The sequence below is a fragment of the Drosophila willistoni genome (genome assembly GCF_018902025.1).
Source record: "Drosophila willistoni isolate 14030-0811.24 chromosome XL unlocalized genomic scaffold, UCI_dwil_1.1 Seg142, whole genome shotgun sequence".
NCBI classification, from domain to species: domain Eukaryota; kingdom Metazoa; phylum Arthropoda; class Insecta; order Diptera; family Drosophilidae; genus Drosophila; species Drosophila willistoni.
In genome coordinates this window covers 7,393,236-7,418,567 of record NW_025814053.1, presented here as the reverse complement: position 1 = coordinate 7,418,567, position 25,332 = coordinate 7,393,236, and the positions used below count along the sequence as shown (strand labels likewise).

The 25,332-nt window shown below is 38.4% G+C and overlaps 3 protein-coding genes across 6 annotated transcripts; 1 reads left to right on the top strand and 2 right to left on the bottom strand.

Annotated features, from left to right (window-relative positions):
- Positions 1 to 1,133: 1,133 nt before the first annotated feature.
- LOC6644495 (nuclear exosome regulator NRDE2) lies at positions 1,134 to 4,357 on the bottom strand. The gene is made up of 2 exons (XM_002067379.4): positions 3,562 to 4,357; positions 1,134 to 3,494 (listed from the first exon to the last, which is right to left on the bottom strand). Exons 1-2 carry the CDS (start codon positions 4,288 to 4,290, stop codon positions 1,209 to 1,211), a joined length of 3,015 nt encoding a protein of 1,004 aa, XP_002067415.3. The 5' UTR covers positions 4,291 to 4,357; the 3' UTR covers positions 1,134 to 1,208.
- A 966-nt stretch (positions 4,358 to 5,323) lies between these two features.
- Positions 5,324 to 6,222, top strand: LOC124460561 (nonsense-mediated mRNA decay protein 2-like). The gene is made up of 2 exons (XM_047011599.1): positions 5,324 to 5,468; positions 5,831 to 6,222. The coding sequence occupies exons 1-2, from the start codon at positions 5,324 to 5,326 to the stop codon at positions 6,220 to 6,222; spliced, it is 537 nt and encodes a 178-aa protein (XP_046867555.1).
- A 2,635-nt stretch (positions 6,223 to 8,857) lies between these two features.
- LOC6644497 lies at positions 8,858 to 15,720 on the bottom strand. Of its 4 annotated transcripts, none has more exons than XM_047011537.1 (4): positions 15,450 to 15,720; positions 10,023 to 10,214; positions 9,831 to 9,962; positions 8,858 to 9,767 (listed from the first exon to the last, which is right to left on the bottom strand). In XM_047011537.1, the coding sequence occupies exons 2-4, from the start codon at positions 10,120 to 10,122 to the stop codon at positions 9,091 to 9,093; spliced, it is 909 nt and encodes a 302-aa protein (XP_046867493.1). In that variant the 5' UTR covers positions 10,123 to 10,214; positions 15,450 to 15,720; the 3' UTR covers positions 8,858 to 9,090. The 4 variants fall into 4 exon arrangements, with proteins under 4 accessions (XP_046867493.1, XP_023032780.1, XP_046867494.1 ...); XM_023177012.2 differs by having other exon boundaries at positions 10,023 to 10,080; XM_047011538.1 differs by lacking the exon at positions 15,450 to 15,720 and adding an exon at positions 10,649 to 10,840.
- Positions 15,721 to 25,332: the final 9,612 nt, after the last annotated feature.

Below are 25,332 nucleotides of genomic sequence, written 5' to 3'. Positions count from 1 at the left end.
TCAACCAGGGCCAAAGCTAGCTAGCGAGCCAGCGAGCGAGCGTTCGACCAAGCGAGCGAGTGAGCGGAATCAGCTGCCAGAGACCCCAAAAAGCTTTCGCAACGAGAGGCCAACCGACCGAATCGACACGAGCCCCAAAAAGTGCCGAGCAACAATCTGCGCCACCGCTTTGCCCCTCTCTAAATCAAATACGAGAATAGAATCCAAATTTTGCAGAAGAGAGATGACTGGAGTGAGTGAGTGAGAGAGAGAGAGAGAGAGAAAGGAGACTGATTTTCCTTATGCTGGAAGTTGAAGTGCGCTCCAATGTGTTTTTTTTTTTTGTTTAAACTTGGATCTAGCGCCAAAGTAAAGAGAGTAAATGTATATGAGATAGAGAGCAAGATATTGTAGTGTGCGCTGGGAGAGAGACTTGTCTATGAATTTTTGAACTGAGCTATTTCCGTGCTGTTAAATTAATAAAGTGTAACACTCACACAGAGACAGAGAGAGAGAGATAGAGAGCTTTGGAGCGCCGGTAAGTCGCTACTTTTGTGTTTACTGTGGGAAGAGCGTCAGTTTGTCGCTGTTTAGTCTATGAACTTGAACCCAACGCGCCATAGTACCCCAGCGCGCCATGCTGACCCCCTCTCCCCCAACAGTCTACCCCCAAATAAATAAACACTCACTACTTTTAGTTGTGGCACAGATTCAATTATCTGAAATTGTAACATTTTCTTTCTTGACCTAAAAAAATTTACCTATAAACCAAATTGATAACAGAAGCTGGTGCTGCCGGCCTAATGTTTTGCTTCGTCTGCTAACGCACGACGTTGGCTTTGGACTGATTGTCCTGGCCGGGATGGCAAATGCGTAGAGCTAAAGTTCCGCAGACATACATAAATGAGCCAACGCACAAACGGCCATCCATTCATCCATCCATCTCTCCATCTATCATCCATCAGTAAGTTTCAACTTGCATTTAAGAAGCTTTTGCCACGAAAAGCTTTTCCCGCAATTGAAACTTTTTGGGGGGTTTTTATTTGTTTTTGTTTTCGCACTGTGGCGTATACGCAATATTTATGTGTTTGGCCTTGAGAATGTATGCAAGCAAGAAAATCTTTTCAATTGATATTGACAATGAAACTGAAACATTTCCTACAAGATATGTGTACACCAACTTGTATTTATCATTATAAGTAGAGACTATTCTATACACTATGATGTAACTAATTACGGTAATTTTGTACTGCTGTTCTAAGGACATCAATCTCATCGGGCAGAGCATAGATACGCAAACCCTTTTCGGTCATAACATCTTGAAGATGATCAAATTCCTGCGGAACACAGACAGCGCCATCCATGTAGAGGGCCTTGTCCCAGGGACACTCGTCCAATGCGGTCAGCAGGCACTTATGACTCGATGCAAAGCTGGTCAATTTATCTGAGAGAATTTGCAAATAACAACGCCAAAATAGTGAATTTCGTCGCAAAATTTCATATTGTTTGGCCTGATTATCCGAGCGATGCGGATTACTGGGCAGCAGTGCTTCGAACATGTTGAGAATGCGTTGACGACATACGGATTCATAGTATTCATTTTGCAGTTTTTGTAGCATTTGATCCTCTGGAGTGAAATTGCTGGACTGGATCACTGGGGATATAACTAAACGACACTGAGCAGCTGTGAGCACATGAAGTAGAGATAATATGCCCGATCTGGTGCGTATGAGAACAGAACGTAGTCTAAACCATGGCAAGGTGGATAAGTTAGCCCATTCCCGGAGAAAATAATGATTTCGTGGAAACTCACTGAGAGCCTCCTCCAAAATGGGCACCAGTTGTCCACCCAGTCCATAAGAAGTAGTCATTTTGTGGGGCAGCTGCGAGAGAGTCAGTCTCAATTCTTGAATTCGCTCTCGCATATAATTCTTTCGTTCATGTGGATACTGCTGAAAATGATCCAATTTCAGGTGACTTCGGAGAAGTTTCTGCAATAGTTTGCCTGCCTCGTTGGCCTTATCCAATAGGTGAAATAGCAGACAGCGAGCACGTAATAAAATTAACCATTTATGGCTAACGAAATACTCCTCCAATTTCATTTCTTTGGGTTGATCTAGAAACTTTTGAAACTCCATTTTAACCAGGCTCTCACCTTCAGTAAGGGCCAGATTCGATTCCATTTCAACATTTGTGGTGCTGTTGGTGGTGGCATGACGCTCTAGGGCTATGCAGGTCAGAATCTGTAGTGCCTGATCATATTGATTGCGAGAGATGAGCATCTCGGCATAGATCATATATACATAGAGTAAATCACCTTTCTCCATATCCGTGTGGGAATCAGCGTGTGATGAGATTATGCTTCTAAATATGCGAAACACAGATTCGATGTCCTCCTGCGGAGCAAACGTTTCGAATTCAAACATGGCCATTTCTGCGTAAAAGCGGGCCGATTCACGATTCGTGTCCTGGGACAGTAAATGACGCATCCTTCGACCAGCCAACTTGATATATTTTACCATAAATTTGTTGCTCAATTTCTGTAAACTTAAACGTACACGCTCAAATCGAAACCATAATATAATAAATATACGTCGTTTCTCCTCATCGGCGGGGAATGCTTCAGCTGATTTAAGAAGCAAATTGCTCACCATTTTGGCATAAAATTCATGGCCAATTGTATGGGGCATAAAGCTGGGCGTCACACACATCACCTTGGCTAGCTCTATTTGCGCAATGTCATAGTCCTCTTTGCCAAATGGTCTAGTTAGAGCATAGCTCAGGCGATCCCCCATACCAGCTAGTAACATTTCGATGGCATCCGACTCGCCAATTTGATCGATTTTGGCACACAGCCTCTGGGCCAGTCCGTTGCAATGAATGAAGGGCATTTTGACCAATTGTACGGCCAAAAGTAGCAAATGCAAGCGATTGCTTTCCGATTTCAATGGATACATCAACTGGCATATATCACTGTTATAGACATAACGCTGGGCATCCAATCCAGCCCTATATAGATCTTCCTCTGGCATTATCTGCATTTGTGGATACGGTAGAAAATGATAGGATTGCCGCAAACGTTCAATACGTGTCCAAATCTGAGGCATGGGTAAGCCCGATTTTAAGACCAATTCCTCATACTGATCCAATGTCTCTTCGTCAGCCGCACAGGCCTCAAAACATTCAAACTGCAGCCCAGGAACATTTAGCTCCAAAGCCAATTTGAGTAAAGCAAACATTTGATTCCAATGCGATGCTTGACGCAGGAATAGGACACAATTATGAAAGAGCTTAAGCATCCGATCATCTGTATCCACCGAATCTATCGATTTCGTTGCCTTAAAGCCTCGTTCACTGTGCCCAAGATGCATTCGCTGCATGCTCCGTTCGTAGATCTTCAACACATCGGGCACATTGCAACGTGCCATTGTGCCCTGAGTGGCCATAATCAATGCAGTCCATAGTGAATAATTGAAGGGATTCGTTTCTAGCATACGTTCAATAAGTGTGGCGACCTGATAAAAACAAATAGATATCGATATATATTGCTCAAAGTCTGTTTATATGTGGACAACTACTCACTTGACTGGCTGGATAGGTGACATTTGCCGTATTGATATAACATTGCAGCAGCTGCTCATTGTCACCGTGTGCCTGCAGGGCCATTTCCAAGTAATGCATTTGCCGTTCCGATTTGGCAAAATGTGTTAATCTCTCCAAATTCATATCGAGCAGTTTATTCAGCTCTAACCACGAATCCACAGGAGCCTTGTCATCGGTGGTTACCAGTGTGATTAAATCTCTCATTTTCATATGCGTCTCGTCGATCTCCTTGTCCGAAATGGAAGCTTTCAAACTCTGCGAGGAACGTTTCGAGCTCAATGTTTTGTTTTGTTTGCTTCTTCGCCGGCTTCTTGCATACCATTCCCCGCCAACATTTCGCAATTGTCGCCTGGTCACCTTGTAGATGGGATGCGATAATCGGGGTATTGTTTCCCATTCACGGTAAATGTTGTTCCATTTCTTATCCACGAAAAACTCATCTTTGCCATCGAATTCGAGACGTGGCCATGTGGCTACAGGATTGGGCGTTTCAACATCCTGGATTTCCGCATCCGAAGGGGAAGAGTCGTATGAATCGGAGTCAGAGTAATGAATCTCTTTAGCGGGAGCTGCTGCACTCGTTGTCGGCAATTGCGCCTTATCGTAGCTCTGATTTGTTTTCCAATCCTCACTGCCGGATTCTTTCTTTCTTTCAGACGATACCACATCCTTCTTGTCCGCATTGCCATAAGCTGGAAATAGGGACATGATTTGTTCTTTCTTCTGATTTGTTATTTGTTTTGATTTGCTATTATCCGAAAAAACCGTAGTAACAGTCTGGCAACGTCCTTCGCTATCGACAGTCGACATTATCGGAGCAAGCCTATCGGTTAATCGACATTTCGGAGCAAAACCTATCGGTTAATCGACATTTCGGAGCGTGTTTCTTAGATGGCGCTGCAAATGACTGTGAACCTTAGGACTTCCGGCTCACTTTTTACTCATCTCTCGCATAGAGGTCGCCACTAGAGCTCCACTGGGCAAAGCGAATTGCTACCGTTAGGGGGTAAACAGAAATGTTTCTACCGATTTGTTGTCGTAAAAGATGTGGGTGGGCCTGGGTGGTCTTAATTTGCCAAAGGATTGGCTTAAAGTATGGAAAGCAGCTTACAGTGAAAAACTTTTTGTATGCTTGCCTCTACGATTAATGGCCATTAATAATATTGTTGTCAAATATGGTACAGTCGGTCCTCATTTATAACAGAAACTTCCACTTTATCAATACTTTAGCCATTGGCAATATATTTTCATCGCAAGAGCCAAAACTTAATGTTATTAAGTTAATAATAAATAAATCTAATTAGTCTACTCTCATCGTACTCTTTACTTTATTTATGAGTTATTTATGGGCTTTAAGCGCTTTGAAATTGAAATCGTATATAACCTGATGAAAGTATCGTTAGTTAGCTCCAGCCGTTGGCTACATTTTTTTTATATTTCCCGTTTTTTTTTTGCTTTTTTTGTGGCATTTTGAAGTACTTGAAAGTGAGACGGCGACTGAGCTGAGACGTTGTAAAATGCGCTCGTTTACACCTCAAGTGGCAATCATTTGCCAACGTTCCCAGTCCCAGAGACGTTATCGTTGACACCCCCTCCCCACAACCCCAGCCCCCACACACATCTTCCTTCGCCCACGAAAATCTCTGTCAGTCATCCTTCGAGCCTTGGCGCTAATCACCAGACCAATGGAGGTAAAAACTCGAGATGGAGATGCGACAGTGGATTGAGGAAATGTTGAAGAATGCGAAAAAGGAAGGAGAACGAGGACGAGGACGATGACGATGGCAACAATGTGACAGCTATTGGAAGATGTAAGAACGAAATGGTGTACCAAAATACGTTGGCAAAGACACTGCAAGTCAACAATACAATTTCCAAATCTAATGGTGGGTCCAGCCGCCCACAAGAAATGACAATGGCAAAAACACACACATCAAACGAGAAAAAACAAAATAAATGAACTAAAGAGATGCCAAGAACTTTCAAAAACTCCAAGTTTTAGTTCTAACAAATAATGTCGATCAAAGTAGGCCGTTGTTTTCGATCCCAGTAGGCGGGTTATATCAAAATCCAAACAAAAATGTAATGCCCTTAGGTTTTCAATCCACTTTCATCAGTTCAATTTCCACTCGCAACGTGTACACTACTTCTCTAAATAACATTCACAGAAAAACAACAAATAATTTATAATTTATAAACAAAAAAGTCTAGTAGTTATTTTTTTTCAAAATTATGGAGAACCAACAAGGACAATTTGTTCAAGAGCACCCTGAAAACGACGAACCTGAGGCTGAGGAGCAGGATGAGGACGAAGACGAGGTAGAGGAAGAGGAAGACGACAACGAAGACGACGACAATGAAGACGACGACGACGATGAAGACGAGAACGAAGACGACAATGAAGACGACGAGGATCTTTCCGGTTCCAGTTGCTCTTCCGGCATAGACATCCCGTATAACACGGGAAGTAAAATTACCAACATAACTCCGGAATTCAGGAAATGGAGCAATCAACGCGGCTTCTCAATGGAGGATGAAAGTTTTACAAAGCTGCCCGAAGACCAACGTCAAAAAATCTATACCCAATTGGTTACTCAGTATATGAGGGAGAATGAGAAGAAGTCCTCCAAACGGCATTAATTTACCGAAAAAAAAACCAAAAATTTCAGCTTCGTTTTTGGGGTACTATTTCAAGTTTTGTCAGATTTTCTTTTGGTTTTTTTGTTCCTGCCCGCATATTTTTTTTTTCGGTTTTTTTGGAGGATTTTATTGGCAATTCTCGAAGGGAAATCCATTGCCATTCCTCCGCCATTTTCCAAATTTAAAGAAATGTACCTGGATCTGATGGACGTGTCATGGACTACTTAATTTCTGGACCCTTTTGAGCCACTGGAGCCTTCTGAAGGCCTTTAGTTCCTGTGGAAGTGGTTAAACCGGGAGTACGTCGTGATGCACAGAAAGGATAATAAACGTTTTAAAATGCAAAATTTTTTTTGTGTTTGTTTATTTCTCCCAGCTTGCTAGGGTTTTTTTTTTTGGGGATATATTAAAATGTGGTTAAGTAATTTTAAAATTCAGGCTGGTTTTTGATATTGTCTGCCAATTTAAAGTGAGATCTTCTCTGCATCAGTCGATTGGCCTTATTTTAGTTCGAGGACTGTAAATATTTATAACGATATGGAAATGTCCTTTATGTAGTACAACTGCTTTATAAAATGATCGATGATGGGAATGATGGTGACCTTATGTGAAGCACTGGAACAAAAAAGGAAACCATTACAATTTCATTTTCATTTTTTTGGTCGCTTTTCCCCTCCATCATAATTTGCATGGCTGCTGTGTGTGTGTGTGTGTGTGTGCATCTGTCATCTTGTGTCTGTGGGTGTTGAAAACCTCTCACACCGTGTCTCCAAGGAATTGAACTGTAATTACTTTTGGCGTTTTGGGAACTTTATTCCATGCTCAAAGAAACAAAAACCAAAATACAAACATATTTTTTTTGTGATTTGCTTTAAAAGCAAAAGCCTGAGCAGTTGAGAAGATTGAGATGGGCTAAGACGTTAAAGCGAGGGACAATGGAGGAGAATGTGTCGCTATATATTTACGGCTACTAAACTGTAATCGGGGCCACACACCGGAAGTTGAAATGACTTGAAAATTTATTGCATTTGGTGACTGTCGACTGTTTGGTTGAGTGCGATGACATTGTTGTTGCTGGTCATGTTGTTGCTATGCATTCAGCAGCAACCAGCAGCAACGCCTGGCTGCCTTTAGTGTGTGGACCAACGACGAAGCATTCTGGCCATAGCCATAGCCATTGCCGTTGTCGGAAGTGACACGGCAGTCAATTGAAGAGAGCCAGAGATTCGCCAAACGCCTGGTCGCTTTGTGAAATTGAATAAGCCCATAACAGAACTTGTATCCTTCCGCTACCACAGGACACAGGATGGGATTCAAGCCAATTATAGATACTTTCTTAGAAAAATACACACACAAAATTAAGATAGGAGTAGAAAAGGAGTATTACAGAGAAATGTGTTAGTGAGAGGGAGAAAGAAGGGGAGAATCAAAGCTCTTTCGTTTCAAAGTTGAGTTGTTTAGCTGATGTGCATGAGTTTTACATAGTGCTTTCCATTTTGGCACTTTTTTCCGCTTATAATTCGCAACTAGTCTTAGCAATGGGTTGAGGTGGACTGGCTAGGAATAGCTTTACTGATTCGAGATTCGATTGTATTCCATTTGGTGTTAAACCGGTCCTGGTTACATTGCAAAACTACTTTCCCATTCCCGTGCCACAAATTTACGGCAATTTTTGCAGTGCAACAGTGCAGGACATTTGCTAGATGCTGGTTTAGTCTATTCTCCGTATTCGTTGCCTTGTATCCTGTCTGGCTGTCTGTTGCCGTGACAGGATTGGAGGTTCGGTATGAGCTTGGTCTTGGGCTTGGGCTTGGGCAGAGTGCATCCTTCAAGCATTTTACTGCTCATAAAAATTCATTAAATTATTCAAATTGCATGGCAAACACACACACACACACACTAGTATGAGATTTGTGTTGTTGTTCCTAGACGTTCCCTCTCTCTCTCTCTCTCTCTCTCTTCTTTTGGTGGAATCTTTAGAGCTCTCATCTCTAAGCGGTTTTGTTTTTGCTCCCCATTTGATTTTATCCCATTTATTTTACGTATATTTTCAGATTTTCGTCCTTTTTTTTTTTGTTTTTGGTATTTTTCCGCGTTGCCTGCTCGAAATAAAAGACATACAGCGCAGAAAAAAAAGGAAGAAACCTAAATCGGGGTAGGAGCAGGCCCATAGGCATAGGCCAGGTTAGGCCAGGATCCACTCAGGCATGCAAGAACAGCATCAATGCGAAGCTCGAGCTGGAGTCGGAGCACACACACACACACACACACACACACACACACACACACACACACACACAGGCACACACATGCATGCACTTGAGTGTTAGTTGGCCCAAAGCGTCACAACAAACCAGACCAGAACAGGCGGAGAATCGGTACCACATTGAAATGTTGAAGCTGGCAAAGGGACATGCTGACATTGAGGCTGGCGGCTGAGGACAATGGGCGTGGCTTAAGAAAAATATGTTAGAAATCTAACGATAACAGTTAGGTTGAAGATTTGAAATATGTTTATATATATTAAGTTGTTTTTGTTTTACATTAAAATTCCAAGGGCTTAAAAATTAAGACATCAATTTCACTAAATTGTGTCTTTTAGATATCGATCATTAAGTAATTTCACATTTGAATCTATCATCCCAGAAACCATTTAATTATTAACAATATATAAACGTAAGATTAACACAACTCAACAAAATAACTTTGGAGACAATATGGAACCGAAATTCAAAAAAAAAGGGGATAAATTTGTATAAATCAATAAGTATCGAGCAAGTTCTTACAGCGCTCATCGATCGGCGATCGTATTACTCTTCATGGTTAAACATATATATGCGATGGATATCAAATTTAGATATTTTTTTCTTACATATATATGCGATGGATATCAAATTTCGATATTTTGTTCTTACATATTGGGCATTTGTGTGAGGCATCGATGGCCCTTAGGATGCAAACCTTACAGAAGACATGACCACAGTTGGTTACAGTGGGCTCACGATGCATTGGGGACTCCAGGCAAATTGGGCATCTATATGATGCATCCTGCTTACGGGAGCGCTTTGCCGGCGATGGATCGTCATCGTCATCGTCATCGTCTTCTTTAGGGTTAGGTTCCGGTTCTGGTTCTTGCACTTCTTCTGGTTGTGGTTCTGGTAAAAAACGATGAGGGTTTCGAGAAGTCCCAGGCAGCTGAATACACAAATCAATAAAGACACACGGGCTGAAACTTCTTTCAATATGATCGTCTGATTCATCTGTGTCTATTTCGTGAATTCCACAAAAATTATTCTGTGAAATTCCTGAAGACGAAGCTGAATTATTTTCCATCGAGTTGCCCCCACGTCTAAGAGAATTCAATGTTCTTTCAATGATCTCGCCTGGTTCAAGTGTGTCTATTTGGTCCCGTCTAGGTGAAAATCCTGAAAACGTAGAACCTTCTTCGGTATCTGTTGCGTCATCGTCACTTGAGCTAGAATCGACTCCTATTTCAATAATCTCTCCTGGTTCAACTGTGTCTGCAATTCCTGAAGACGTAGAAGCTTCGGTATTCATTAAGTCGACGTCACTTGAGCGAGAATCGAGACTTCTCTCAATGATCTCACCTGGTTCAACTGTGTCTGAAATTCCTGTTGAGTCCGTTGCGTCGCCGTCACTTGAGCGAGAATCGGGATTTCTTTCAATTATCTGGCCTGGTTCAGCTGGTTCCATTCTAGGAAAGTCATCCGGTGAAAATCCTGAAGACATAGAAGTTTCGTCAGTTGAGCGAGAATCGAGACTTCTTTCAAAGAACTTACCTGGGTCCATTCTTAAGGAATTAAACCAAGCTCTTGAATTCCATCCAATAGAATTATCCTTTGAGTTGTCACCAGATGTAGGGGAATTCGGATTAGACATTTTTTTTTTGTTTGACAAATTTAGTAAATTATTAAAATTGTTATGACTCGTTCGTTGTGTTTTCTGAATCAGATATTATTTATGACAAAGATCTGAAACAAAATGCTTTACCTTTAAAAATGATAAGACACTTTGAGCTAAGGATACTTGAAAAGTTGAAAAGATTAGTTTTGAAAATTGGGATCGAAAAACGTTTACTTCAGGGCAAACTCGATGCAAATTTCGGTTATTAATTTGGTTTAGTTTCTTGAGGCATTTCAATTCGGAGTCATATTGAGTCCTGTCCCCCATAGTGCCAAAGTGTTCGCGAATGAGAAATGCTTGCTTGGTTGCTTGGGTAGATGGTGTGTGTGTGTGTATGTGTGTGCAACGTTTTATGCACAGTCTGCTAAACCCACCGGCATATCTAATTATTCCCCTTCTCCACACACACACACACACACCCACACGCATATACACCGCCAACAACAACAGTTAAATCCTAAATGCCTACGTACTCAAACCGAAAACTAAATCAACATCTAACCTGTTTAACCATTTGTAGACCTCATTAAATTCCACGAGACAAATATTATATATGGAAAACCGATTTCTGGCCAATTGTTGGACTTGCTTAATTTATCTTTTTCTTGATATTTGTTTTGTTAAATTATTTGTATCATGTCTATCAAATGTATTGTGTCCACAGTCGAGAGATACGCGTTTTCTTGTTGACAGCTTATGCTAGACTGACCGTTTATTGGTTTGGAATAATAATGTTACCATATCTAAGGAATACCAGGTTTAACAATGTTGGGAAATGCTTTCTTTAGATATTAAATGATACATGAACAAAATGCATTCTTTAGATTTTAAATGATACATGAACAAAATGCATTCTTTAGATTTTAAATGATACATAACAAAATGCATAATTTTGTGACTGTTTAATAGTTATTGAGTTTTATATTAAGTTCTTAAGTTGGCCTTATCCTTATATGAATGTATGTAGCTTTAGCTAGTCTTAGTGAGAAAAAACTTCATTATAAATTCTTTTTGAATTGGGCCTGAAAAGTGTTGGCTTCTTTTGGTTTGAGTAATGCAAAAGGCATAAAGTAATTTGCCTAATGCATTACACAATTATGCCAGTGCGTGATGAATTTAAAAGAAAGTTGTTTCAAGGGCGTCTGCGTTTTACCTAACATGATGAGATGAAATGTAACAACAACTTGTTTCCCCTTGATTTAGCTTAAATGCTTAGGAAAAGAGAGTGGAAAGATGTCGAGTGGAAATGGCAGCGATGATTACTTCCCTTTTTGTTTATGTATGTGTGCATAATGGTGTTTTATGTGCATGAATAAATGCACATTGAAATTGTGGAATTAACTCGACTTTAACCATTACCATTAACAATCATATTTACTTTGAGAATGTTATGGAATTCGATTATGAGATTATGAGATTGGAGTATGTTGAATTCGTTTGTCTCGTATTTCTCTAATATGTATGAACATTTCAAAAATATATACTAATGTTTTGGCAATTAGCTTAACCTCCCTATAACCATTTTCTGGCTGTACATACATATATGTGAATGTTTTAGCTTGTTATAGTCATAGACACGCCCTTTAGAAGTGTGAGAATCGAACTTTTTGTAATTCTTCAGATAAGTGCGAAAATTTGTTAAAAATTTTAGCTGAGAGAAGCAAATGAAATTTTTTAACCTAAATCAATTTACCAAATGATTAACAAAATAGTCGGTATTCATGATTTTATATAATATCGAGATGAACATTGAGGCACTCTTAAGTGTTAATGTTTAATGTTAATGTTAATGTTTAACCCATTTTCAAGAGGGAACTATCCTAACCAAGCGATGATGTGGGTTGTCCCTGAATGGCGTGGTAAATGGCAAGCGAACTGCAGCTGAAAAGTAGGCAACATAAACGAACAAACACGTTGAATTAACAAAAAACTACAAAACCAAATAAAAAAACCAACAAAAAGAAACATTTTGCAACACTGTTTGTATGACGAAATTGTTTTTTTTTTGTTTTTTTTTTTGTGTGACATAGTAAACTACGGCAATGTACCCATGTCCCCCCATGGGAGACGGCTAAAATTGGCTTCGCCAAAAACGAAAACAAAGAACGTGGGGCAAACAAAAATGAATGAGGTGCGTGCAAATTGAAACGGTTTTGTATTGGCAATTGTTTCGGTTTTTTGGAAGTGATTTGATGACATTCTGATGTTGTTGTTGTTGTTCGAGTTTATTTGATTTGATTAGGAGAATGTGGTGTGTGTGTGTGTGTGACATTCATTAGACGTGTCTATTGTCATTACTGATAAACGTCGAACTGGCTAGCTACAGACAAATTGGTATTAGAGAGAGAGAGAGAGAGAGAGAGAGAGGGAGATAGAGAAAGATAGAGGAAGATAGAGATAGAGAAAGAGAGATAGAGGAAGAGAGAGAGAGTGTTAATTAGATTTGAAATCGACAACTATTTTAAATTGGCACTCAATCTTATTTACCATATAAAATATATATATGTACATATGTAAATATTATTTTTCCATTTGACAGTATGTATGTATATCGATATTTCTCAACAATTTGTGCAAATTGAAAATGAAATATATATGTATATTTATTTCGTGTGTGGTAATTAATCAGACATATGCATTGCAGGACAAGAATATATTAACAATTCAGTTGCAGAAGCCGCAGTAGCAGCAGCTGAAGTTGACCGCATTGACATGCACGTTCCTGTAGCAGCAGCTTTAGCCAAATGCTCTCACCATTGCTATCTCTCTCCCACTCAGTGAGTTGGTTTCTTTCACTTTTACTCTTAGCCGCTAGCTACTGTTGCTGTTGCTGTTGCTCATGTTGAATTTTAATTAATTTTTAATGAAGTGAAAATGCGTGTGTGTTTGTGTCTGTGTGTGTGTGTGTGTTAGTGCATGTGTGCTCTAGCTCTGCTGCCTGCCAATTCAGCTTTCTTCTCTTTTGTTCTCTTCTTTTAAACCACACACCAACACACACACACACATATCGACACGCACGCACACACATATTGATGAGCTGTTCTTGGACTTGTCAGAGTCGTAACCATGGTAGAGATAAATTTTTTGGCCAGAATGGAGGATGAGTAGCAGACCAGAGAGAAAAGGCACACAAAAGCAGCCAAATGATGAATGACTGCCAAATGAACATACACACACACACACACACACACACACACGCTCATATGGTTGCGTGGGTATGTGTTTGTGTGTGTGTTTTTTGTGTGCGTGCCCAAATTCGGGAAAGATGCGAAAAATAAAGCCATGAAAAGAAGCTTTTTTTTAAGTAAAGTCTATCAATAATATCATCACGGCCAATAGAAAAAATGTTTGGCAGGGGAGCCAGCAGAGCTGTGAGCAGATAATGATGTTTACCAACACTGGCATTGACAGTACATTAGCGTCTAATGTTCACCAAAGAAAGGAAGATCATTTTAAATTCTAATTAAACGGTAACAACTGCCGTGACTTGCCGCTCTCCCTCTCTCTCTCTCTCCCTCTTACTCAGTTCACATTGAAAGTCAGTCTTGTGCTCTCTCAGAAAGAATTATGAAAACGATATGATTTTGGATGTTTTCGTAGCTAAATATTAATACCTATATATTTGTTGCAAGTCTTAAATTTAAGTTTGCTGGTTCGAATTTGCGAGATCTTAAACATGTCTCTTAGGCATGGCATTTGCTATTTGGTTGGGCATTCCGCTTATCTGATGGTTGGCTATGCCTTTTACGTTTTCCTTGAATTTAGCTTTGCCAACAGCACTGAAAGAGCAGGCGAATTCTTAGCTACCAGGATTAGCTAAGTGACATTGCCTGCTATCGAGAGTTGAGGCTGTCAGTCACGTGAAAATTGATGGCACTCTGCCAAATGCTGATGATGTCGCACACCCACACACGCACACACACATACAAACGTGTACATAAGAGAGTTTTGGGAAACTTTTGTTGCATACTTAGTGAGGCAAGAAGAAGCAAGGACAATGAGCCACTGATTGAATTGCATGTAAATTAACTTGGTGATCCGATTAGAGTCAGGACTTAAACTACAACAATCAAACTATACATGTACGCTTCTTAATAAGTGTGTGTGTGTGTGACTGTGTTAGCTCGTTTGTACATTTACCTGCCAGCATTATTTTCAAGCTTCTCTCATGCTCACACAGTCAATGCTTCAGTTGTCTTTCTGTCTTTTTTGTTTTTTTTTTGTTTTTGCTGCATAACTTTATCTCTCTCTTTCACACACTCACTCACACATACACACACATGCTTTGCGGGCAATTTCATTTGCCGCTTTGCTTTCGCTTACAAAATTGAAAATTTTTGTTGCATACTTTTAAGCAATTTATTTGCATCTCATCTTAACCCTTACACCAAACTCTTCTCTTTCCTCTCTCTCTCACACACACTCACACACACACACATACTCTTAAAGCACTTGAATTCGATTTATTTTGATGTTGCTGCACTTTCTTTTGCTTTTATTTCTGTTTTCTTTTTTTTTCATGCTTGAATAGAAAAAAGTTGCGCATACTTTGGTTGAAATATTTTTCATATATATATATATGTATATATATCCCAGATCCATTCTGTTACGTTATGAAAGCAGCGTCTGGCTGGCGACCACAGCTACCCAACTTCATTCCACCCAATCAACTTGCCTCAGCTATCTCTCTTGACCAACGAAAATAAAGAAAGCACAAAAAAAAAAGAGAAGCAAATTTGTAGACAAACTTTTTTAGAGCCACTTTTGTATATACAACGCACACATACATTCATACATATTTTCATTTACTCTTGTTTCCTTTGTTGTTGCTGCAAAATTGCGCGAAAAATCTTTAATTAAAATCCCCGGGACGACTATCTAAGGATAATAAATAAACTGCCTGAATATCTTAGTAGTCACGCTTCATTAACATAATCGCCAATTCATAATCTGCCTATGTCATGGCAAAAGCAGAACACAAAACGGTCACACACACTCACACACACACACACACACACACAAACCACAAAATCGAACATAAAATACACAAAAATTCACAAATTCCGAATTTCCAATTCCAAAATTCGTTTTCATCGAGGAGAATCTGATGAGATTTTCGTCAGCTTCTTCGGCAATAAAGTCAAAGTGAAGAACCGAATAGAGTAATATTGGGAACACATGTGTGTGGGTCTGAGTGTGTGAGCGTTAGTGGGTGGTTGTGTGCGTGTGAGTGTGAGTGTGTGAAAGTCAATCGTAGTATGGTCCTGCAAATGAATTCAGTCATTGAGTTCAGTTGTCCTTACCGTTTTCGTTGTCGTCGTCAGGAATGCCGCTGGTTGCCTCAACGTTTTTTTTCGTCTTTTTCTTTTTTTGTTTATTTTGGCCTAGCAGAAGGTCACGGTAGAGCAGAGCAGGGAGACGCCAGCGGATGAAACTGTTGGAGATGAAACGCTTGGACAGGCAATGACTTTAATGGCAACTCGTTGCTGGGAGTAGCAGTGGTTGGCTGGTCTGTCAACCATTCGAAAGTTAGGGTATGCGGTGATTAATTTCAGCTATTCACGTTGGCCCTTTCACTCTGTGATATGTAATGTGGTTTTAGTGCTGCAAAAGGGTCTTATATAATAATAATATTAGTGTTGTAAAGTGTCAAAGGTGCAAGTCATCTGCAGAGTTGAGTTATCAGTAGAGTAAGAGGTTCAAAGGATTTATTTACTTTGTATGTTCTTTTGTTTAAGTGTTGTAAAACCATTTTGTGAGAACTCCCAGTTCAGACAGTGCTGGAAAACTTTAATAAGAAGCCCTGACTTTTACAGACAGTGTTGGCTAACATTTGAGGGTCTTTTTATATGAATTCTGTATAGAGTATTTAGCGAGTTAACTTTAAGCAGAAATAAATTCGGTGAGAAATGAAAACGAAGCAAAATAAAATGGTCTCGCCTTTCTGCCAATTGCTTATTTTTGGCTGTTCGTTCTGCGGTTCTGTTCTGGACAGTTTGGCTGACTGCCTATCTCTTTCTCGCTCTCTCTCTCTCTTTATCTCTCTGTTTCTCTGCCTACATCCTTTTTTCCTATCTATACCGTGTCGCATCAATTATACAGATTGTATGTGTGTGTGTAGATGGGTGGCTTAGTGTGTGTGTGTGTGTGTATGTGTGGGTGGGTGGTAAAACTTAATGCTTATAGTATAGTCAGTTCGAGTTGGCTCGAAATGACAACACTCTTTTTGCCTTGTGTAGAGAGTTGCATAATCAGTGCCAAATGGGAGAAAACTCATGAAATTCATGAAGCACATACTCCAAATACAAAATGAACTTTACAAGGTCTTTGGCTATCTGACTGGCTTATGGGACATTTAAGCCATCTGGCATTAATACTATTAGTGGTCCCTCTCTGCCCTCTTCTGCCCCCGCCCAGCATTCTTTTAAATTATATACATATTTTACACACACTTTCGAGAACAAATGAAATTGTTTTCCAGGCTTGATTTCATTTTGTAGTTAACAAATTCATAAAATGAATTCCATTTTGTCTTTTTCTTGTTTTGCATAAAATTTAACACGAATGTTTCTCCACAAAGCGAGAGAAAGAGAGAGAGAGAGGGAGCAAAAAGGAAGAGGAACACGAATACCAGAGGAGGCGTTTCCAAGCGGCTGACCGCACGAAACTCATTTCGAAGTCAAAAATTACCAACAAAAATAGAATGAAAGCGACAAACAAACTGAAAAATAGGCTTAACCGAAAGGAAAAAATTACAACAACAAAAAAAAAGGAGCAAAATAAAAGGGGGATAACAACATGGCATTTGGAGTGACGACACGCCCACTTGACTACGCCCATATTGTGGTAGGCTATACGGTTGAAGCAACAGAATAAATGGGGAGCCAAAGCAACGCAAGCGGAATGTCCTCATGGACGTAGCTCAAGGGGGATATATAACTATCTCGGATTCATTAAGCGATACATTCAATTCATTTTTCATAAACAACAAAGTAACAACTAAATATATGTATATTTGCATTCAGTTCCTCCCTCTTTTTCAATGCCCATGGATTTTCGTTTGCCCCGTTTGCTATTGTAACTGTGGATGGCCAAAATATTATGCAGGTTTCTATCCCATATTTCTATTGGCCTTCTCAGCATCCACCTCTTATTCCTTTGTTTTTTTGTTCTTCTGTAAGCCAAGCAGAGAAAAAAAAATTAACTCAAAAAACTAGACAAACAAAAATGGTGACAGGATTGATAACAACAACAAAAAAAAAAAAACAAAACAACACACAGAGAAAGAACTTTAAAAAAGAAAAGCATCATCTACATTGTGTTTCTTTTTCAATTTTAGTTTTTGTAGGAAAATTCTACAATAATATCTATAATATAGGTCGTTTTGTTAACTTAAACAAAGTTTAAAATTAAGTTAAATGATTAATAGATACTTCTTGGCTAAGGTTCTAGTATAATCGAAATAAACTAATATAGAAATTAAGTTTATTTTACATATTGATTAGGTTAAATGAGTTTCTTTGGTGGCATCTGAAATTATCCAAGATCAACTCAATCTTCTGGTACCATAACTGTGCAGATGGAATGTCTCAGTGAATGTGAGCCTCACCCTTGACCTGGAAAGCTCACATCAAGGTCAAGAGGTCAATTCAGCTGAACCTAAAACTGACCAAGATGCAGTGGTTACTCGGCAGGAGATTTGAGCTCTGCAAGGCTTTCTGAAGCCTGTTTGGTCTTATGGCATACGGCCGCAGCGATTCCAGAACAAGCTTCTACACTCGGTAAAGCGATTCCTCCTCAGGCAAGAAACCCTTGATAATGCACTGGCACAGTCTGAAAATAAATCAACCACTTGACCTGTCATTTAGACCAGATACGGACTGGTTATACCATCCCCATATGATGCATACCTTAAGATAGATTTCAAATAAAAAGATTTAGTGAGTAGGTTAAAATATCCATTAGCACAAATTATAATCTTATTATAACTGATCTCGCTCGTCTCTCTATTCGAACGGCTGAGCGGAGATGCCTACTAGCAAGTAAACCAGAGTTGAGCTTTACAAAGTTTGAGATTAAATATTGCACGATAAATAACAGAAGATGTATTTATCTACTTACCTATGTAGCAGATATTTTTTTAGACTTTTTCTGAAAGAATAAATAGTTGTAGAAAGAAAAAGAACCAATCTAGAATAGTTTAAATCAATCGAAAGGCCTTTTAGGCAGCTGTTGAATATTATATTTGGACTGATTTGCGCCTTAGCCAATTTATGGAATTTTTAGCTTTAACTTTAAGTCTAAGCCTAACGTGTGTGTGTGTGTGTGTGTGTGTTTGTCAACTTTTGTGCATGTTATTAAATTTAACATTTTTAAACTGACCAAAAAAAGGCAGCAACAAAAATGAAAAACATAAGTGAAAAACCTCGAAAATTCAAGTGAAAAGTTTATAGCTACCAAAAGTGTTGCCTACATTTGGGCTGACCATTTTGATGGGCCCCGGACAACGTAAAAGGGCTTAAAACGAAGGGGGGAAAGGAAAAGAGGAAGGGCGAGAGGGAGGGAGTTAGGGAGACAAATTATCATCAGCATCTAACCACAAGCTGGCCAAGTCAACGTTAGAAAATGTGCTATGAGTTTGTTGTTGTTGTTATTTTCTCATTTCATCTCCCTCACTCTCTCTCTGTCTCGTGTTTTTTTATTTTGTTGGTTACCCAAAAACTTGTTGTTTCTTGTTGCTTTTTTTGTTGTTGCCACTAAAATTTTGACACAATTTTTGATGAATGTCAAAATCTGAACCGTAACAAGTGGATGCACACACACACACACACACACAGAGACACACACACACACAGACAGAGACAAAGCTGCAAAAGGAAAGGGAAAAGGGGACAGCAGGCAAACGATGTTGTTTGATAAAGACTAAAAAAAAACACGACGACGACGACAACGAAAATGTCAGACAAATAAACCAGCAAACCAGCCAGAGATGGCATGGAAAAGAGTAAAAAGAGATGGGAAGGGAAGTGGAAGTGTATGTACATGGAAGAGTCAGGAGAAGATGGTACTGAGCCGGAAACCCGCATCAACGCAAATGTCATTTGATGGATAAGTTTTGAGCCGACCGGATGGTCGTCCGGGCGAACAGGGATAACTATGTTCCATATTTAATTATTCATGAGGCGGCAAAAGTGTTGGACAGAGACAGAGCGAGATAGATAGAGAGAGAGAGAGAGAGAGAGAGACTAAACTCAGTGTTTCCCTTGGTGGTACCTTTGGCTTGCTTCCTCGCCGGATGATTCAACTCCGAGTCCTTTGATTAATGAAGCAGCTGAGACAACATCAGCAATCAAATTAATTTCAGTTACATGAGAGGATTATAAAAAAAAAAAAAAAAAAAACACAAACAAAGTACAAAACAAAATAAAAAATTCTGTGGTTAAATTAAGTTATGACAACGACTTTTGCATACCGTGTAGTAATCCCTTTTGTCTTTGTCCAAACCGCATCTAAATTATATATATATATTTGTTATATAATGTCCATCTAAACAATTTTCGCCAATGAAACGTCAACACACAAATGTCTAGATTTAGTTTAGAGAATTTGCGAATTCATTTAGACTAGAATTTAGTTTTAGTTTTGAGTTAACATTTGACACATTCACTTTTTTTTATTATTATAATGAGAACTTTGGCATCCAGTTTAGTAGAATATTTATGGCATTTTAGTTTAGTCAGTTGTTGGCTCCGCTGTTTGGCACATTAAATAAATGATGACGAGTTGTTGCATTTAGGATCAGTTTTGTCTTTCATAATCCTTGATACCTTAACGAAAGCAAAGGGAAACTAAACTAAACAGGAAAAGCGAGGAAAAAAAACAAACACAAAAAACAAATCGCTTTGGGGTAGCTAAAAGATGTACCAACGAGCAAACATTTTTCACAAAACTTAATGAAGTAATTTAAAATAATTATCAATGCTAATTTAATGAGGCATGGGCAAAGGCTCTCATTCTCCATGGACGACGCAAAAAACAAAAAAAAGAAAAGGAGAGGAGAAGAGGACCCAAATGTAAGTAAGTAGAAACATTCGTTTCTTCCTCTCGCCATCTCTTTGCAGCTCATTTTTCTTTTTGTCTTGCTTTCTCGTTTGCTTTGCTGTTGACAGGGCCACGCCCTCTTGTTGCAGCCCACAAAAATGGGAGCAAAAAGCTTTTTTGCTTCTTATTTTCATTATTTTTATTGTTAATTTATAGTTACCTTTTTTTGAATGTACTTTGTTTAATATTTAAATTGAAATGCATTAAGTGCCCATATGGGCGCAAGTAGGCGTGGCAATTAACGTCTAGACGCACACACTCAAAGAGAGAAAGAGAGGGAGGTAGCAAGGATGTAAATGATATCCATAAAATTAGCCAAGTAACATTTACCTGCCACTTGGCGACGTTGCCAAAATCCATTGAAAACCCAACGACGACGACTAAATGAAATGCATTTGCCATGGCAAAATCTATATACTGGGTCTACGAGTATCTGTCTACTTTAAATTATCTAGGTTTGTCTATATATGTGTTCGAGGTGTGGTCGAAAACTAAAGAGATTGCTCCAATTTGGCATAAAATAATTACTTCTGATCAAACTGAAATCTGTGTGAAACACACAAACGTTAAGCTATTTTTAAATTTGCTATAATATAATTACCTAGATTGATATGTCTGTAAGACATTCGCAAAAGAATTTTCAAAGACCAATATTATTCAAATCCTTGGACTTAATTCTGCAAATAGGCCGATTTCGTTTGACAAAAAATAGGCCATTAAAAAGATACTCTGTTCTATTAAACACTATATTCCTAGTAAACATATACAGTAGAACCTCTATATAACGAACTTTGCTTTAAAAAAAAACTCAACTTAACAAATTTTCAGTTAACTCCTTTGAAAAAACTATTAAGTAGTAATAAGAATCTATAGCGATTAAATAGGTATAACGAACTAAGAACGAATAACCCCTCATATTTCTTATTTGGAGGTTCTACTGTACACCAGTGTTGGCTCACTTTTGCGTGGGTGAACAAGATTAAACAACTTCCGTCAGCAAGTGAGTGAAAAATTGGGCCATATTAAACTCACTCACTTGTTCCCAGAATCACTTTTTTTAAATCCGATTCAAAATAATGACAAAATCATTCCGAATCGGCAACGAAACCACGGCTGAATTAGTCCTTTTCATTAAAGTGATCAGAAAACAAAAAAGTTAAAGCAGATCCGAACAAATGAGCCAACTGAGCAAATGAGTTAACTGAACAACTGAGTAAATTAAGCAAATGAGTCGGCTGAACAAGTGAATCTATTGAATAAGTAAATGAACTTGTTCACTTATCAAAAAGTAAATGAGTCATTTAGCCCAATAATTGATTTTCTTTTAATAGACCGTAAACCTATAAACTATTCATACACACCTCGTGGGTTTGTAATTGCGAATGCAACATAAATTGCACAAGTAGCTAACGGTAATTGTCGCCCGCCTTATGCACAACCCCCCACCGCACCCCTGTACCCTCACAGCTTGCCATTTACCACATGATATATGCGCCATATTTGCCTTGATATAAATTGGGCTGTCTTCCATCCTCTTCTTCTGCCTCTCTCTCTATCTCTCTCCCGCACACTCTCTTCGTCTCGCTCCCATCACCCTCTCATTTTCGGTTTGACGTCGTGCTCAAGCGTCTGGAAAATGCCACTAACGATGATGTTACAGTCGTTTTACCGTTATCGTTAGCATTTATCGCAAAACCGCTTTGAATGTTGACAAAAAAATAAATTTAAATTTCTGTTCTCATTTTGAATTTTGCGTTCAAATGTTTCATGTTTTGGGAACACAAAGCATATTTTCAAATATCAAGTTTTGGAGGTTTTTAAATAGAAAACAAATGAACGATTTCTTAAAGGATATTTACAGCACATTGTCTCCTTCTCCTTCACTTTACTTTCAAAGTAAAGACCACTCTTGGAGTTGTCCATCGATTTCAATTAATGTTTAGTTATAGTTTTTTGTTGCGCTACTCATATGATGTGAAATTTCTCGAAATAGCTATCTCAATACACACAATCTCTCTCAAATGCAATTTTCTGTAAGAATTTATAAAGTTGCATTTACTTATTAAAAGTTATACGATGCAACTATTCGACAACAATCGAGTAGAGAGAGGGAGAGAGAGAGAGAAAGTGAAAGAGAGAGAAGAAACATTTGCTAACTAAAATGCAACTGACCAAAAAGTTCAAGTGGAACCACACTCATTGCAGCTAAGGGAATGCATGAAATTTTATCTAGAATATAATATATATACATACATATATGTACATATCTATATATATATATATATATATAGAGTGTGTATATGCCATGACCATTGGCTGTGAATCTCTCTCTTCGCTGATTGAAATGTTTTGCCAGCGCTTAGCATTTAAAGTTTAATGCAATGGTTGCCACAGGAAACGGAAACGGAACGATGTGTGCAATAAATTCGACGTACGTACAGTGTAACGCAAATGCAACCAGAGATGAAGTGCCACAGACTTGACTGGACTCGACTGTGGGGTCGCTTACTCTATGAGGGTGAATAAAAAGGGTGGCGAGGGGTCGAAGAGAGGTAGTGGCACTTTTACTTATGTATGTACAATTGGACAGAGGTTCTTCAGCATCCATCCAGCCATCCAGCCATCCAGCCAGCTAGCCACCACGCACATTAAAAGTTCAAATGCCACAAAAAGAAAACGACAATTGAACGAACGAAGGAACGAAGGAAAGGAATAAAAATAAAAATCCGCTTAAAAATTGTACATAAGTGCATATAAGTAAAAATAGGGACAATGAAAGAATACTGAAAATAAAAGATACACTTAGGAACATCCAAAAAAAGAAAAAAAGAAAAAACGAAAAGCGAAAACTTGAAGGGTGAACCAAGACGAACTGCAGGAGGGAAGGACTCAACAGACCATTATGCTCCGGATCTCCATCATGTCAATGTTTGTATGGGAATTCAGTTTTAAGAAGGAAACATCGTAACAGGAGCCAACTATTTCAATTACAGTAAATGCTTCAACGCATCTCTTGAATTACGTATACGCAATGTGTTCATATATGGGGTGGTCAAAACAATTGGTTTTAGTCCTAGATTTAAGTCGAATTTGAATTCAATAACTTACAAATTGGTCATTGTGCACAGTAGGCACAAAAATTAAGGGTATTTAGAATTTTTGAAAAGCTTCTTAAACAATTAAAACCAAACAAAAACTTCCTTGAACGGGTTCAAAACAAGGGATCAATTTGTTATCCATTTTCTAACCAAAAAAAAAGTATATTTCTTGACGATGACAAAATTAATTTCCTTATTCCGTCCTACCCTACTCATATTTGTACATACATATATTCAGTTCATAATCTGATGCATATTCAAAAAGTCTTGGGTAAACAAATTGACCTTCATTTCCATAACCAACGTTTGCATGGAATATGTTATGCCAAACTAATTACTTGCTAAAAGGGCAAACAAAAGCTATGGAGGCAAAAAGAACTAAGCCTCGATAACAATACCAATAACAACAACAACAACAACAACAACATGGCCAACAATAGAGATGAGAGGCCTAAGCATTTATCTATGATCGTTGGCCAGCAAAGTACTTGGTGGGTGAGTGAATAGATTCTATGTTCTGGGTTCGGGCCAGATGCGCCAATGCAAAACAAAAGCCAAAGCATAAACAATAGCACAAAAGCAACAACAACAACGACAACAACAACAACAACAACAACATCAATAGTCAGTAAACACACTCGAGTGCCAATCAATGCAAGAACAAAAACTGTTCAATATAGTCTAAAGTTGCCTACACACACCAAACGAGCGAGGGCTATCGCAAAAGTTTATGCAATCTGAGAGCAGAGTATACCTTTTCAATTGATTATGATACGATTCGGTTCGAGTCCCAAGTTCAAATATTTAGACTGACTTTAGTCTATTTTTTTAAGCTAAATATTCATTAATCGAGCTTTTTGATTTATTTCTACAGCTTCTCGAATCTATTTTTATGTTTATGCAACATTCAATTCATAGCAAAATATTGATATTTTTCAAATATTCGAAATTGGGGTAGCATACTTTATTGGAAAGATAAGTTCGTATATTCTGGTATATGGGCTGTAATTTTAGGTTTTTTAAGACTTTTTGTGTATATTTGCTGAGCTATGTTGAGCTATTTACTTCTAGTCCTTCCTTATGGAGTATAAATCTGGCATATGGTCATAATGGCTTTATAGTGAGTCGCACCAAACTGAATCAAGGGGGGGGGCAACTGTTTACACCTTCTTCGCTCTTACCTTTATCTATTCTAACTTAGTTGGGCATAAAACCATTTCAAGTTCTATGATCTGATTACACTTATAAAGAAAGAAAGTAAAAAGTAAAGAATATAATTGAATATAATAGGTATATATTCTAAAAGCCTCTATTCTTTCTTATTTGGCTCAAGATTGTAAGTATATATCGAATCGTTTTGTCTGCTTTATTCACGCGATAGATTATTATATGTATGTGTTATGGCCAGAGGATTGCTAACATTAAGCTCGTAAAGACACGAAGATTTTAAATATGCAATTAAGAAGGGATTTTATTCTCATTAGATAAATACTGAAGATATTGGTTACAATAGAAGAAGCGTCTGCGGTAAGAGGAGAGCTCTCTGCTTGGGTCCTAGTGTGTAATGTGCCAGTTCAATGTCCAGACACTACTTACAATTGAATTCTTAGGGTATGTTTTGAAATAGAAATATAAATATACTTTGTCCAAATGATGTTTCTGTTCTACCAATGTCAGTATCATTTTAATATTCCTCCTGCTTCACCTACTTTTCATTTACTTATGTAAGTCGAAATTAATAGTCGAATTGACAGAAAATGCTCAAGTCTCCCTCGCATATCCTTGAAAGCACATTGCATAGTTAGAAGGAAAGAGCAGCAATAGAAGTTTTGCATGGATTTTCAATTTTATTTTGCATTTGTATGGGATGTTTAATTTAAGTTGGTAAAATTGGATTAAATTGTTGCCTAATTTATTGAATTACATACGAACATTGCCCTCTGTATACACCATGCGTATGTATATGAAAATGGAATAAAAAATTTAC

What these genes read in the sequence shown, in the direction of transcription:
- LOC6644495 (XM_002067379.4), bottom strand. Translation starts at nt 4,290, where the DNA reads ATGTCCCTATTTCCAGCTTATGGCAATGCGGACAAGAAGGATGTGGTA. An exon ending in TCACCTATCCAGCCAGTCAA is followed by an intron (nt 3,495 to 3,561) that starts GTGAGTAGTTGT and finishes TGTTTTTATCAG; the next exon opens with GTCGCCACACTTATTGAACG.
- LOC124460561 (XM_047011599.1), top strand. Translation starts at nt 5,324, where the DNA reads ATGCGAAAAAGGAAGGAGAACGAGGACGAGGACGATGACGATGGCAAC. An exon ending in TACAATTTCCAAATCTAATG is followed by an intron (nt 5,469 to 5,830) that starts GTGGGTCCAGCC and finishes AGAACCAACAAG; the next exon opens with GACAATTTGTTCAAGAGCAC.
- LOC6644497 (XM_047011537.1), bottom strand. Translation starts at nt 10,122, where the DNA reads ATGTCTAATCCGAATTCCCCTACATCTGGTGACAACTCAAAGGATAAT. An exon ending in TTCCTTAAGAATGGACCCAG is followed by an intron (nt 9,963 to 10,022) that starts GTAAGTTCTTTG and finishes CTATGTCTTCAG; the next exon opens with GATTTTCACCGGATGACTTT. An exon ending in TTCAGACACAGTTGAACCAG is followed by an intron (nt 9,768 to 9,830) that starts GTGAGATCATTG and finishes TGAATACCGAAG; the next exon opens with CTTCTACGTCTTCAGGAATT.